This window comes from Oncorhynchus keta, unplaced genomic scaffold, assembly GCF_023373465.1.
Source record: "Oncorhynchus keta strain PuntledgeMale-10-30-2019 unplaced genomic scaffold, Oket_V2 Un_contig_3981_pilon_pilon, whole genome shotgun sequence".
Lineage (NCBI taxonomy): Eukaryota > Metazoa > Chordata > Actinopteri > Salmoniformes > Salmonidae > Oncorhynchus > Oncorhynchus keta.
The window spans coordinates 561,197-576,119 of record NW_026287538.1 but is presented as its reverse complement, the minus strand read 5'-3'; the positions used below and the strand labels follow the sequence as shown (position 1 = coordinate 576,119).

The window sequence follows — 14,923 nt, the reverse complement described above, 5'->3', positions numbered from 1 at the left end:
AAACATTATAATACTGGTTTAAAGACAAAGCCTATTTATTGCACATATATATTTTTTTAACGATTAGGGGTACAACTATTGGAAAGAAATTAATCCACAAATTAAGCCACAAGTCTTTTGCTCAATGTAAAAGCAAGATGGTTGGCTGCAAAGGAGGTATTGCAATTTGGAGAGTGACTAAAGTTCATGTGATCATCTGACAAGGTGTGAAAAGTGTTCACAGACTGGTAACAGAATTGACAGGCTGGTGTTCCATGTGAGATGCTTGTGATTGCAACGTATCGTGAAACTGCAAGGGAAAGATCTTAGCAACCAACGGGGGCATAGGCTCCACAAACATAGTCTAATAGGCCAGTTAGCCTCGTCCAGGCTAACTGTGAAGTCAGGAGGACTTCGAGAGTTAGGTGTTATAGCCAGACTAATGGAAACCTAGCCACAGAGTTAAAAACCATCTTTGACCATGGGTGTATCATTAGTTGATTCAGTTGATTGTCTGTTGCAAAACCGGTTTGAACGAAACGGGGAGATGCCTAACTGAATTTGTCCAATAAAAACTATTGGTTTTACGTTTGGAGTAAACGGTATCCGACTAATGAATACACCCCTGGCACTGACAGCACAAAATATACCGGTAACTACCTTACCCTCTTATCTGTCGGCATGTTCCTCTGCTCAGGTGTTCCTTACGCCTGCCATATCTTACACCGCCTGGATAGGTATTTAACATGTCAGCTAACCGCATCATAATGTTATAGCAATCTGTCAGTCGATGACACAATCGATGACGTTGCACGCAACCATTCGTTGACTAAGGGAACGTAACGTATAGAAGAAGTTGATCCCTGCGCTGGTTTTCAGTTTATTAATATGCTTCCTCCCCTCTGCCCTGCCTCATTCCCCTTCAGATCTGAGACCACTGGATGAATGTAAGCAAAAGGGAACATTATTTCTGCCATTTGCTTTCAACAGACGCCCCAGATGTGCGAGGGGGACTGAACAAATGACACAGGGGAGGGTGCGACTCGACACAAAATGAAACGCAGCCTTGGTTGCTACAGGTGAAATTTTGTTTACATCCGGGTTATTTCGGACGAAAACAACACACAACACGCATAGAAGCAGTTAACCCTGTGGAGTGTAGTTGCTAAGCCGATTTGACACTACGATGGCAGGGGAGACAGAAGACGAGATACCTGGTAAGATAGCTCGCTATATAGCTAACGTTAACTAGTTAACATTATTCACCCGTTTGAAAATGTTTCGGAATGAACATGAAATATATCGCTTGCTAACGTTAGCTAGTGTGCTAGCTAACATAAACTATCACACATGAGCAAAGTAGCCAGGCAAGATAACGCTAGTTAAAATTAGCTAACAAGTTGGCAACAAGGGACAACCTCCATGTGCGCCGTTGTTTACGTCTGTCACGGAGAATGTCACAGGAAAAAGGGAAAAGTTATCAGTATCTTTGATAATGTGGTTAACAGGTAGTAAGCTATCTCAATTAGCTTCTAGTGGTGTATTATTGTTTGGACTAGATGGGATATAGTTTATATCAGAGTGGACTTTGAGTAGCAGGTTATGAGAATTGGGTTAAAGGGCCAGTGCAACCAACAACGTGATTTCCCAGTGTTTTATATATATATATATATATATATATATATATATATTTCCATACTATGAGGTTGCAATAATACTGTGAAATTGTGGAAATTATAACAATGTCCTTTTAGCTGTTTGAAAAAACACACTTGTAATTTCAGCCTGCTTTGGTGGGATGGAGTTTGGGGGTAAATTAGTTAAAACACCAATAAGAAAGAGTTCCAAACCTCTGCCAATAACAGTCCTAGTAAAATTGTTTGAGAAATTGCTAGTATTTGCTAACTATTTTTGTTTATTTTTGACTATTTTAGAAAACAATCACATTAAGGTACTTCATTGTTACCCAGAAATGATTTGATATTGAGATAAAAATTTAAAAATGGCTGTATTGGAACTTTTTGGGCTCCCGAGTGGTGCAGCGGCCTAACGCAATGCATCTTAGTGCAAGAGGCATCACTACAGTCACTGGTTCAAATCCAGGCTCTATCACATCTGGCCGTGATTGGGAGTCCCATAGGGTAGCGCACCTTTGGCCCAGCGTCGTCTGGGTTTGGCCGGGGTAGGCGGTCATTGTAAATAAGAATTTGTAGTTAACTGACTTGCCTAGTTAAATTTAAAAAATAAAAGGTTGGGTTAGGGTTAGCTAAAAATGCATCATTTGACGTCAATTTGTATCCCATCTAGCCATGTGTATTATTAGCCGGCTATCTAGCTGTTTGAAGTGTGATCGATGTTGTTTGTGTTCTAACAGAAACGGGAGCAGTCTTCACCTTTGGAAAAAGCAAATTTGCAGATAACATCCCCAGTAAATTTTGGCTGAAAAATGATGTACCTCTGAAAATCACCTGTGGGGATGAGCACACAGCATTGATAACAGGTCAGTGACTGATTACGTTTTCAAACTGATGGTATTGATCAGAGCCATATGAAAATGGGCCTGCAATTCTGAAGAACATGCAACATCTGAAGTAAGATAAAATAATTTGCTAACACACCTATCACACATTTCAAATACATTTTTATGCAAATGAAATACTGCTCAACTGCAGCTTCTATTAGTATTAATGTCGCTGTTCCTGTAGCTTTCTCAAGTGGTTTTATTTATTTATTTTTCAACAGAGAATGGCAAGCTTTTCATGTTTGGCAGTAACAACTGGGGTCAGCTGGGTTTGGGATCAAAGACCATGGTGAACAAGCCCACTTGTGTGAAAGGTGGGTTTAAATTTGCTCTCCCTTTGTTTTGGGTCAAAAGCAGTACTCTCTTGTATTGCTGTCATACACAGCTGCTTATCTCCCCTTGAATGTACTAGACAAGAGGGAGTGGGGGACGACGACAGACAATATAGCCTCTGAAATCAAATGTCCAATGATGTTTTTCCCCCTCAAAATTAGTTGGATTTTCTGTGGCTTAAACTAAGTAATGATGCTGTTGTTTTGTAAATTGTGAATGGGTATACTAGTAGCAGGAGACAAAGAGAGATTTGTCACTGCGGTAATCCCAATCTGGAGGGGTCTGTAATCTGGAATAATCTAATCTCCCGAGCAGGAGGGCAGCAGAGGAGCGAAAGAGAGGGTTGGCCTGCTATTGTGGCTGATTGCAATCTGAAAATGGGTGTCTTTCTCATTCTTGTTTTTCTCTAAGCTTTGAAGTCTGAAAAGGTGCGGCTTGCAGCCTGTGGAAGAAATCACACTATAGTTTACACTTGTAAGTACACAGTTATGACCACAGATACAATATATATGATGACATGTACCAAATTATGATCATATTACTAAGTGGGATGGAGTTTGGGGGTAAATTAGTTAAAACACAAGGACTATGCCTTTAAGTAGGCCTTTTACCGAGTTTCAGAAGAAAGTTCTTTGTTTCTGGCCATATTGAGCCTGTAATCGAACCTACATATGCTGCTGCTCCAGATACACAACTAGTCTAAAGAAGGTTAGTTTTATTGCTTCTTTAATCAGAACAACAGTCTTCAGCTTCAACATAATTGCAAAAGGGTTTTCTAATGATCAATTAGCCTTTTAAAATGATAAACTTGGATTAGCAAACACAACGTGCCATTGGAACACAGGAGTGATGGTTGCTGATAATGGGCCTCTGTACGCCTATGTAGATATTCCATAAAAAATAATCAATTTCCACAGCTACAATAGTCATTTACAACATTAACAATGTCTACACTGTATTTCTGATCAATTTGATAATATTTTAATGGACAAAAAATGTGCTTTTCTTTAAAAAACAAGGACATACATACATACATACATACATACATACATACATACATACATACATACATACATACATACATACATACATACACACACACACACACACATACATACATACATACATACATACATACATACACACACACACACACACATACACACATACATACATACATACATACATACACACATACATACATACATACATACATACATACATACACACATACACACATACATACATACACACATACATACATACATACATACATACATACATACATACATACACATACATACATACATACATACATACATACATACATACATACATACATACATACATACATACATACATACATACATACACACATACATACACACACACACACACACACATACACATACATACATACATACATACATACATACATGCATACATACACACATACATACATACATACATACATACATACATACATACATACATACATACACACACACACACACACACACACACACACACACACACACACACACACACACACACACACATACATACATACATGCACGCACGCACGCACGCACGCACGCACGCACGCATGCATGCATACACACATACATACATACATACGTATTGACTGACTTTCACGTCTTAAAGTAATGATGGACTATCGTTTCTCTTTGCTTATTTGAGTTGTTCTTGCCTTAATATGGACTTTGTCTTTTGCAAAATAGGGCCATCTTCTGTATACCACCCATACCGTGTCACAAAACAACTGTGACTCAAATACATTAAGAAGGACATACATTCCACAAATGAACTTTTAACAAGGCACACCTGTTAATTGAAATGCATTCCAGGTGACTACCTCATGAAGCTGGTTGAGAGAATGCCAAGAGTGTGCAAAGCTGTCATCAAGGCAAAGGGTGGCTACTTTGAAGAATCTAAATAGAACATATATTTTGATTATCTTTAACACTTTTTTGGTTACTACATGATTCCATATGTGTTATTTCATAGTTTTGATGTCTTCACTATTATTTTGCCATGTAGAAAATATATATATAAAAAAATAAACACAGGAAAGTGAAGTTTTGCCTTTAATGTTTTATATTATAATCCTTGTGGTAGTAGAACTGAGACTGATTCATGTATGTGTCCTGTCCACAGCTCGGGGAAACGTGTACTCTACCGGTGGAAACAACGAAGGTCAGCTAGGTCTGGGAGACTGTGGGGAGAGGACAGCCTTCCAATTGGTGGACTTCTTCAGTTCACATGGACCAATCAAAATGCTTGCTGCCGGCTCCAACACCTCTGCTGCCCTCACAGGTAAGAATCTCCCGTTATAAGACACAACCTCTGAGTTACAACTATGAATGTCTTCTGGTTCATATTGATGACAAACATTTTTACTTCATAGACCAGAGTTGCACGAATTTACTATCAACTGTCTATTTCTGTTGCTCCTCCTCACCTGGTTTTTGCTGTAAATAATCACGGTGATGATGTCCTTGTTCTAGAGAGTGGGACGCTGTTCATGTGGGGTGACAACACTGAGGGTCAGATCGGCCTGGGGAAGGAGAGCAGTGCCCTGACCCCCCAGGAGGTCACTGTGGGTCGGCCAGTGGCCTGGGTGTCCTGTGGGTACTACCACTCTGCCTTCGTCACTGGTGAGGGGACAATGGCATAGCCTACTTCAGCACTGTCAGTGTGGCAGGTCACATGATTCCACAACTTTGTAGGAATAGGGAGTTACCCCATTGTGTATGAAGATGTCATTTTTCTTGGGTTGGTAGAATAATGTATAGATATAGATATAAAAATAGGTAAATATGTTAATGCAATTAATCAACAGGGAATCTCTTTTGTCACAGTTGACGGGGGCCTGTACACATTTGGGGAGTGCGACAGCGGCAAACTGGGCCTGGCCACGGGTCAGCTCGATGGACACCGCATGCCCCAGCTGGTGAAGGGCATCACAGACCAGGTGACCCAGGTGGCATGTGGAGGCGGGCACACCGTGGCTGTGACAGGTAGGCAGCTTGGTGTCAACCAATGGGCAGTTGATTCTCACAAGGCTGTGGCTTTCAGTATGTCCCATGAACAGGTTTTGGTCCCACTTTGAAAGTGTCCTTAAAATGCTTGTATTTATCCAAATAGTGAAGGTAGGTCGTGTAAAGTCTAAATGCACATTGTTATAAGATTTTGTTGTACCTGTTTGTGGTTGTGTACTTCTTTTTATGTTTTATATGCGTAATGAAACTGTCTGGGGTTTTTCTCCATGGCACAAAGCATCAGGAGATAGTGGGTTAACCATGTAGCGCTGTGTTTGATTTGACTCTAGAGGAGGACCTGTACACCTTTGGCCTGGGTCAGTTTGGTCAGTTGGGCCAGGGGACCTTCATCTTTGAGGCGAGGCTGCCCAGAGCGGTGGATCACTTCAGGAAGGGCCGAGTACGACAGGTGATGTGTGGGGAGAACCACACTGCTGTCATCACAGGTAAACAGGCTTAGCGGACACAATTTTCACCCCAAAACAGTTATAATTCAGAAAATGTTAAAAGACATTGTAAATGTGCAAACTTTTATACAACAGTGGTACTAGCATTTTATGGATAAACTCCATTGCCATTTGCCATGATAACATTGCTCGCGTCTATTAAGTTGACTGACATGTAGTTGTCATGGTTTCAGACAATGGTCTTCTCTATACCTTTGGGGACGGGAGACATGGGAAGCTGGGTCTGGGAGAGGAGAACTTCACCAATCAATTCAAGCCCACTCTCTGTCCACGCTTCCTCAAGTACAACGTCCAAGCGGTATGTACAGTTGAAGTCGGAAGTTTACATACACCTTAGCCAAATACATTTAAACTCAGTTTTTCACAATTGCTGACATTTAATCCTAGTAAAAAGTCCCTGTCTTAGGTCAGTTAGGATCACCACTTTATTTTAAGAATGTGAAATGTCAGAATAATAGTAGAGAGTGATTTATTTCAGCTTTTATTTCTTTCATCACATTTCCAGTGGCTCAGGTTTTACATGCACTCAATTAGTATTTGGTAGCATTGCCTTTAAATTGTTTAACGTGGGCCAAACGTTTCGGGTAGCCTTCCACAAGTTTCCCACAATAAGTTGGGTGAATTTTGGCCCATTCCTCCTGACAGAGCTGGTGTAACTGAGTCAGGTTTGTAGGCCTCCTTGATTGCGCATGCTTTTTCAGTTCTGCCCACAAATGTTCTATAGGATTGAGGTTAAGGCTTTGTGATGGCCACTCCAATACCTTGACGTTGTTGTCCTTAAGACATTTTGCCACAACTTTGGAAGTATGCTTGGGGTCATTGTCCGTTTGGAAGACTCATTTGCGACCAAGCTTTAACTCCCTGACTGATGTCTTGAGATGTTGCTTCAATATATCGACATAATTTTAAATTCCTCATGATGCCATCTATTTTGTGAAGTTCACCAGTCCCTTCTGCAGCAAAAATAAATGCTTCTTGCTGAGTGGCCTTTCAAGTTATGTCGATATAGGACTCGTTTTACTGTCGATTATAGATACTTTTGTACCTGTTTCCTCCAACATCTTCACAAGGTCTTTTGCTGTTGTTCTGGGATTGATTTGCACTTTTCACACCAAAGTACGTTCATCTCTATGAGACAGAATGCATGAAGGCTGCGTGGTCCCAAGGTGTTGGTACTTGAATATTATTGTTTGTACAGATGAACGTGGTACTTTCAGGCATTTGGAAATTGCTCCCAAGGATGAACCAGACCATTTTTTTTCCGGAGGTCTTGGCTGATTTCTTTTGATTTTCTCATCATGTCAAGCAAAGATGCACTGAGTTTGAAGGTAGGCCTTGAAATACATCCACAGGTACACCTCCAATTGACACAAATGATGTCAATTTGCCTATCAGAAGCTTCTAAAGCCATGACATCATTTTCTTGAAATTTCTAATCTGTTTAAAGGCACAGTCAACTTAGTGTATGTAAACTTCTGACCCACTGGAATTGTGATACAGTGAAATAATGTCTGTAAACAATTGTTGGAAAACTGACTTGTGTCATGCACAAAGTAGATGTCCTTACCGACTTGCCAAAACTATAGTTTGTTAACAAGACATTTGTGGAGTGGTTGAAAAACAAGTTTTAATGCCTCCAACCTAAGTGTGTTAACTTCCAACTTCAACTGTACCTCATGTTTTCAACTGAAGGCTGAATTGTAATTTGAGAATTTCACTTTGACATCATAGCATGGCTGATGCCAAATTGAAAGTTTTGCACATTTATCTCAAGTTTAGATTTTTCCCTGAAAGCGTAAAAAAGTGATGATAGTTGGACAGTCTTATCTTGTAATTTTGTCTAGTGCAAGATTCAGGTCAATTACATGTTGTCTTTGTTCCAGGTGACATGCGGAGGTTGCCACATGCTGGTTCTAGCCAAGCCCAGAGACAAGAGCTGTCAGGAAGTGACTCTGGAGGAGAATGATGTCACAGAGGACTACCTGGAGAAGTCCTACACAGAGCTCTTAGGGGACACCCTCACCTCCACCCCTGCTTCCCTGAACAGTAGCCTCTCTGCCCGGGTCAGGAGGAGAGAGAGGGTGGGTACTGGCCTGGGGGTCCACACATGTAAAAGTGGGATTGTTGGGAGTCTCAACATCCAGTCCCTGAACCGCCACATGTCCCTGGGATGTTGCGGTCCAGTTCCTCAGATAGTTGTCTGAAACTATTGAGTCAGTGTTTGTTTTAATGTTAGCGGCCTGGTTCTCTAAGGAGATCCCTAACTAGACATCCTTCACCTTTTAGCACTGTCAACAAGGAGCCTAATTATGGGCCTAACAAGTAGTGGATATAAGTAACAACATGGAGCCTAATCATGGGCCTAACAAGTAGTGGATATAAGTAACAACATGGAGCCTAATCATGGGCCTAACAAGTAGTGGATATAAGTAACAACATGGAGCCTAATCATGGGCCTAACAAGTAGTGGATATAAGTAACAACATGGAGCCTAATCATGGGCCTAACAAGTAGTGGATATAAGTAACAACATGGAGCCTAATCATGGGCCTAACATGTAGTGGATATAAGTAACAACATGGAGCATAATCATGGGCCTAACAAGTAGTGGATATAAGTAACAACATGGAGCCTAATCATGGGCCTAACAAGTAGTGGATATAAGTAACAACATGGAGCATAATCATGGGCCTAACAAGTAGTGGATATAAGTAAGCTAGCTAAGCTAACACAGCTAACTAACCCTGTGTTCTCTGTTTCAGGAACGTTCCCCGGAGCAGTTTGGGATCATGTTCCGGACCCTGCCCCCCCTGACGTCCGGACACCTCAATACCTCCACACCCCTGCCCGTGTCCAGCCAGACCATCCCCTCCAGTCTGCCCCCCAAGGAGCTAACCAACAGAAAGGTGCACAACGGCATTCACCAACACAGGAGCACTGGGTCTAACAAGAAGGGTATCTACACTGAACTACATTGCATTACATTACATTACATTGCAGGCATATCTGTTTCAAATGTTGAACTATTTAGAAAACACGCATATTCCTTGGTGAAGCATTGCATTTTCAACAGCTAGCATGGTCCCTTTTTCATTATCACATCACAATGCAACTGTTCACATTTCTCCTAGCTTCTCTTGAGCCTATATATTCCTTTTTAAGAAGTGAAAAGATTCTTGTGATATTTTGTTGGTGGCAGAAAAGAGGTCAGCTGAGAAGGGAAGGGATGAGGGAGACAGCAGCACTATGGAGAACATGATGGACAACGAGAGTGTTAAAGATCTGGGAGACACCACGGACTTCCTCAACATGGTGAGTCACCAACCCAATTCTGTCCTGTACATTCTGTGCCGCTTTCATACAGAAGTTATCACAAAAGTCTCTTCTTTGTGGCAGACTCATGTGATGAAAATGGACCCCAGTGACAAGACATTGACGTTGTGCCCTGTACAGAAGGTAAGATGCACACACAGCTTAACTGTCAACTAAGGAGTTTTCTTATTATGATCAAGCAGCTTCTGCGCACCGACCGGCAAGCTCCTTGCAAAATTACTCAGCACTATCAATAGTCTTCCTGAACAAGGGAGGGTCTGACTGAGGAACTCAGGGCATACACTTTCATTTACGTCACACTAGCCATTCTGCTTCCCTGTACCATTTACAGTGACTATCTACCATCTGTCTGTGTTTTTCTTTCAGCGTTGAGCACTATTGAGTTCTTCACTCTGTTTTCTCTGCATGTTTACTATTTTCCTCTAACTCTTTCATATTTTCTTCATCCTCTGCTTCCTGGCGCTGGTGATAGAGGAAGGGTAAGCTTGTGAAAGGGCGTGGTAAGGCTGGGGAACAGCCAGAACTCTGTACCCCTAGGAGGGTGGATCCCACCCCGCGGGGGGCACTGCCCACAGAGCTGCTGAGGAGCTCCAGTGACAGGTCTCTGGTGGTAGAGAAGAGACCGCGCCACAGGGCTGCCCAGGGCAAAGGCAGTGGCAAGGAGAACCTCGTTGTGGCTCCGGAGGCGATAAAGCCTGCTGAGCCGAAGGCTGGCCCTGCCAAGTCCTCCAGCATAGGGGACATTAGCACGGCCAAGTCCAAACCCTGTCCATCCGCACAGAAAAAACAACCATTTGTCATGGATTCTAAGGCAATCCAAATAAAGGGCATAGCCAAAGGTCAAAGTGCAGAGGTCAAAAAGACTCTCTTAGAAGTCAACTCTATATCTACAAAGGTGAAAAGTCAACATATAGCTGTTAGGAGAACACCAGATAGAAAGAGTGGCAGACATTCACAAGGCCTTAAGCTAACTGATGCACTGCCTGTGGACAAGACAACTGAACCAGACCTGGTGTCTGAAGTGCCACAAAAAACGACGAATGAAAACACAGAAAGAGAAAAGAGCAAACCAAAGACTGAACCACCTGAACAGACACCGCTGCGCAGCATACTGACCAGAGTGACCTCTCTGGGGTCAGGTGTGGGGCTAGTGACAGCCAGACAGTTTGGTTCTCCCTCAGACAGTGAGTCAGTCCGGAGTCAGAGCAGGGCCCAGAGGTTCAGCAGACCGAGTGCTGAGGACGCCCAGTCTTCCTGGAGCCAGTCATCTGCATCCATGGCCTCCGAACCAGGAGGCAAGAGAACAGCAGTCCGCATCAACATCATTCCCGCCCAGGGGAGCTCTGATCAGGGGGTGGAGGAGGAGCAATGCAGGTCCTACTCTGGTCCCCCAGACAACAGAGAACAGGAGGAGAGGAGAGGGGAGGAGAGTGGAGACGAGACAGGGAGCAGCGACGATCAGACACCGGCCAAGCAGGAGAGTGAGGGTGAAGAGGAAGAGAGTGAGGGAGGGGTTGGAATGAGGAGGGCAGAAAGTGGGGATGTAAAAGAAGTGGCCGAGAGCCGTGATGAGGTGACAGATGAGGAAAACGGTGAGAATGATGACACAGTGAAGGTAGAGGGGGAGGATGGAGGGATCTCTGAATTAGAGGAGGAGAGCGAGGGAGGAGATGAGCCATGTAAGACTGAAACAGATCAGGGAGACGAAAGTGAGTTAGAGGATGCAGAGAAAGAGGAGAGTGGACTGGAGGAAGAGGAGGAGGGTGACGGGACAAGTAGCCCAGTGGGAGGAGAGGGAGAGAGTGTGGGAGAGGAGGAGGAGGAAGAAGGGGGGGGGGAGAGCAAGGAGGAGGAAGAGAGTGGGGAAGTATCGCATAGTGACACTGAGAGCAAGAGTAAGGAATCCAATTATGAAGAGGAGGATGAAGAAGATGGAGAGAAAGAGGAAGAGGGTGAGGATGAGAGTGTAGGATCTGTAGAGGAGGAAGATAAGAATGAGGCAGGCAGTGGAACAGAGGAAGGAGAGGAAGAGAGCAGTACTGCAGAGGAGAGGGAAGAAGACGATAAGAGTGAAGAGGAGGAGGAGGATGAAGAAGAAGAAGCCGGAGAGGAGGAGGAGAGTGAAGATGAGGAAGAAGCTGGAGAGGAGGAGGAGAGTGAAGATGATGAGGAGGAAGAAGAAGAACCTGGAGAGGAGGAGAGTGTAGATGAGGAAGAAGAAGAACCTGGAGAGGAGGAGGAGGATAGTGTAGATGAGGAAGAAGAAGAACCTGGAGAGGAGGAGGAGAGTGTAGATGATGAAGAAGCTGGAGAGGATGAGAGTGAAGATGATGATGAGGAAGAAGAAGAAAAACCTGGAGAGGAGGAAGAGAGTGAAGATGAGGAAGAACCTGGAGAGGAGGAGGAGAGTGAGTGAAGGTGAGGAAGAAGAAGGAAAAGAGGAGGATAAAGAAGAACATGAAGCCAGAGAGGAGGAGGAGGAAGAAGAGGTGGTTGACAAAGGAAAAGCTAATGAAGGCCAGGAGAGTCATCAGAATGCTGCGGCCAGAGGTAACGGGTCCAAACAGAGGTCAGGGAAAGGGGAAGAGTTCTGGGACAATGTTTTACCTCAGTACCTCAATCTCAAATGATAGCCCTATGTGTTCTGTTCCAAACCAGTGCTGTCTGTCATCTTCTCTCAGGAACACTCTTAATTGAGCATTTTAATGTCTTTTTACAACCCATACCTTTTTGTATAACTAGATTTGTCTCCTACTGTTTTTATTCACGACTTCCATTTCGTTTTACTGTATATCAACTGCCTTTACAGTCTCACTGTTTTTATTCACGACTTCCATTTTGTTTTACTGTATATCAACTGCCTTTACAGTCTCACTGTTTTTATTCACGACTTCCATTTTGTTTTACTGTATATCAACTGCCTTTACAGTCTCACTGTTTTTATTCATGACTTCCATTTTGTTTTACTGTATATCAACTGCCTTTACAGTCTAACTGTTTTTATTCACGACTTCCATTTTGTTTTACTGTATATCAACTGCCTTTACAGTCTCACTGTTTTTATTCACGACTTCCATTTTGTTTTACTGTATATCAACTGCCTTTACAGTCTCACTGTTTTTATTCACGACTTCCATTTTGTTTTACTTTATTAACTGAATGTCCACAGCCTTGTCTTTCAATCTCCTTGTATAGTCCTTTACCATTTTACACGGCAGTTAAGATTTGATGCTAAAATGCTTTTTAAAAATACCCTTTTCAACTTTGTTCTTCTGTAAAGACAATTTACTAATAGTAGCTACTATTTTCCAGGCATGCCCTCCAACGATTTTGTACTTTTTCTTTATCATGATTTGTTTGATATAATGAATATTCCAGAATAGTGTTATTTATGTTTAAATAAATATTTGTTGTTCTAAAACGATCAAAATCAGTGTCAAGAACTAGTCCCACCACGTATGATATAATTTGTGTTGAACACATTCTCTACACATGAATACATAGTGCTGTTTGCATTAAACTGTTCCAGTGGCAGGTGGGATCCCTTTTCTTCCTTTATCCCTGTCTGTAATCCCTTAGCTCCCTGTTGTGACTCCACTATCCATATCCAATGTGACGCTCCCACCTCTAGTCTTCCTCACGTCTCTTTAGTGCCGACTCTCCCTCGTGTGTGTGTGTGTGTGTGTGCGCGCGCCAGTGTGCAGTTTCTCTCCTGTGACTAAGTTGTATCTGTTACCTAACTTACTATCGCTTGTTTTACCCAGTCTGCCCCACTCACTCTTATCCCTTTTTGCAGGATTTAAGAGCTGAAGAGGGGGATGGACATAAGAATGATGAAGAAGAAGAAGAGGAGGAGGAAGAGGAGGAGGAGGAGAACAACAAAGCAGAGGAGAAAGAGAAATCTGAGGACATGGAGGGACAATCATTACAGGGTCAGAGCCAGTCCACAGCAGAACCCCTCCAGGTACGCTACCCTACCGATGACCCTAATCTACAGATCTAGGACCTGTATGTTTGTTAACTTCTAAAACAGAATTCCCTCTTTCTAGGGACCAGAGGGTGTGAAAGAAGAAACTCTCCCAGACGGTGAGCATAAAAGAGATTTTCTGAAATGTCTGACAGACAGGTGAACTTTGTCTTAAACCATTTATGTGGTTAATGCTTTACTATTTCTGTGCTAAGGGTGGATGGATTATCATGAAGTGTCTGTTGTGTATAGTTGCAGAGGACTCAGGTCAGCCCAGTCCTTTGGCTCCGACAGAGGAGAGCTCTGCATCCAGCACTCAGCTGCAGAATCGAACAACAGAGGAGAAACCCAAGAACCAACCAAGGACCAACAGAAAGGTATAACAGAAAGTAATTGGAACAAAGAGGCATAAGCTAAACAACAGAAAACCACGTCATAAAGCTCTGTGATCGTCAGTGATTGAGTAGGTCAGATCTCACTGTGTTCTCTCCTCTCTACTGCTCTCAGCTGTTGCTGTTCAAACGCCTGTCCTCCTCCAAAGCCAAGCAGACAGAGGACAGTGCGGAAGCCCCAGCAGAGGGCACCGGCATGGGGGAGCTGCCTGCCAGTGCCAAGGGTCCCTCTGCAGGGCTGGAGAACAGAGATTCATCAGAGACCAGCGCTAGTGGTGCCCAGCCCCCTCTGAGAGCACCCTCGGACTCTGGTGGTAGAGGTGCCCGCTCTACCACCTGCACCCTACTGTGACATCACTCATTGGGTGTTGGAGAACTGGACTGGCAGCGCCAACAACCAATAAACCCTTGAAGAGGATGCACATTGACTGTACACAACAAACAACCACTCCACTTTGAACACTAGCGAACTTCTCACAAAGTGACCTATTTATTGACATTCAGTTCCCATACTTCCCATATACGAAACATGTATTATAAATGTATATACTTGTATTTAACGTGCGCAAAAAATGTCTTTAATTAACCACAGTGTGTTTTGATTGTGCTTTTGTAACGTAGTTGTGTGTTATAAACTGTGAGGATATACTATTTATTGCTGACTGAAATATCCCAAATGCACAATTGCACTTTAAATGTAACCTTATTGTGTGTTTTTCAGGGAAATATGACATTTGTGTGTGTTCTGATATGTTATTTTCATCGTCTCATAAACTGTTTGAACTTGGTTCTGGTGTGACAATCATCTCATGATTTGGATACTAGTAAAACAACTTTATGTGAAAGCTTTGATCATTTTTCACATTAAT

The 14,923-nt window shown here is 42.8% G+C and overlaps 2 protein-coding genes across 2 annotated transcripts in view; one reads left to right on the top strand and one right to left on the bottom strand.

Annotated features, from left to right (window-relative positions):
• Nucleotides 1-739, bottom strand: part of LOC118376413 (tetraspanin-7-like) — a 33,432-nt gene extending 32,693 nt beyond the window's left edge. The window contains exon 1 of the mRNA XM_052509094.1: nucleotides 645-739. The gene's annotated coding sequence lies outside the window, so the exon portion shown is untranslated. The remainder of the gene's footprint in view (nucleotides 1-644) is intronic.
• Nucleotides 740-932: 193 nt separating this feature from the next.
• rpgrb (retinitis pigmentosa GTPase regulator b) lies at nucleotides 933-13,482 on the top strand. The gene is given in 15 exon segments (XM_052509095.1): nucleotides 933-1,196; nucleotides 2,354-2,479; nucleotides 2,722-2,814; nucleotides 3,245-3,307; nucleotides 5,012-5,170; nucleotides 5,362-5,511; nucleotides 5,716-5,874; nucleotides 6,186-6,341; nucleotides 6,536-6,660; nucleotides 8,246-8,443; nucleotides 9,125-9,317; nucleotides 9,562-9,674; nucleotides 9,759-9,818; nucleotides 10,168-12,108; nucleotides 12,110-13,482. Coding segments are annotated over 15 exon segments (3,783 nt in total). The 5' UTR covers nucleotides 933-1,165; the 3' UTR covers nucleotides 12,326-13,482.
• Nucleotides 13,483-14,923: the final 1,441 nt, after the last annotated feature.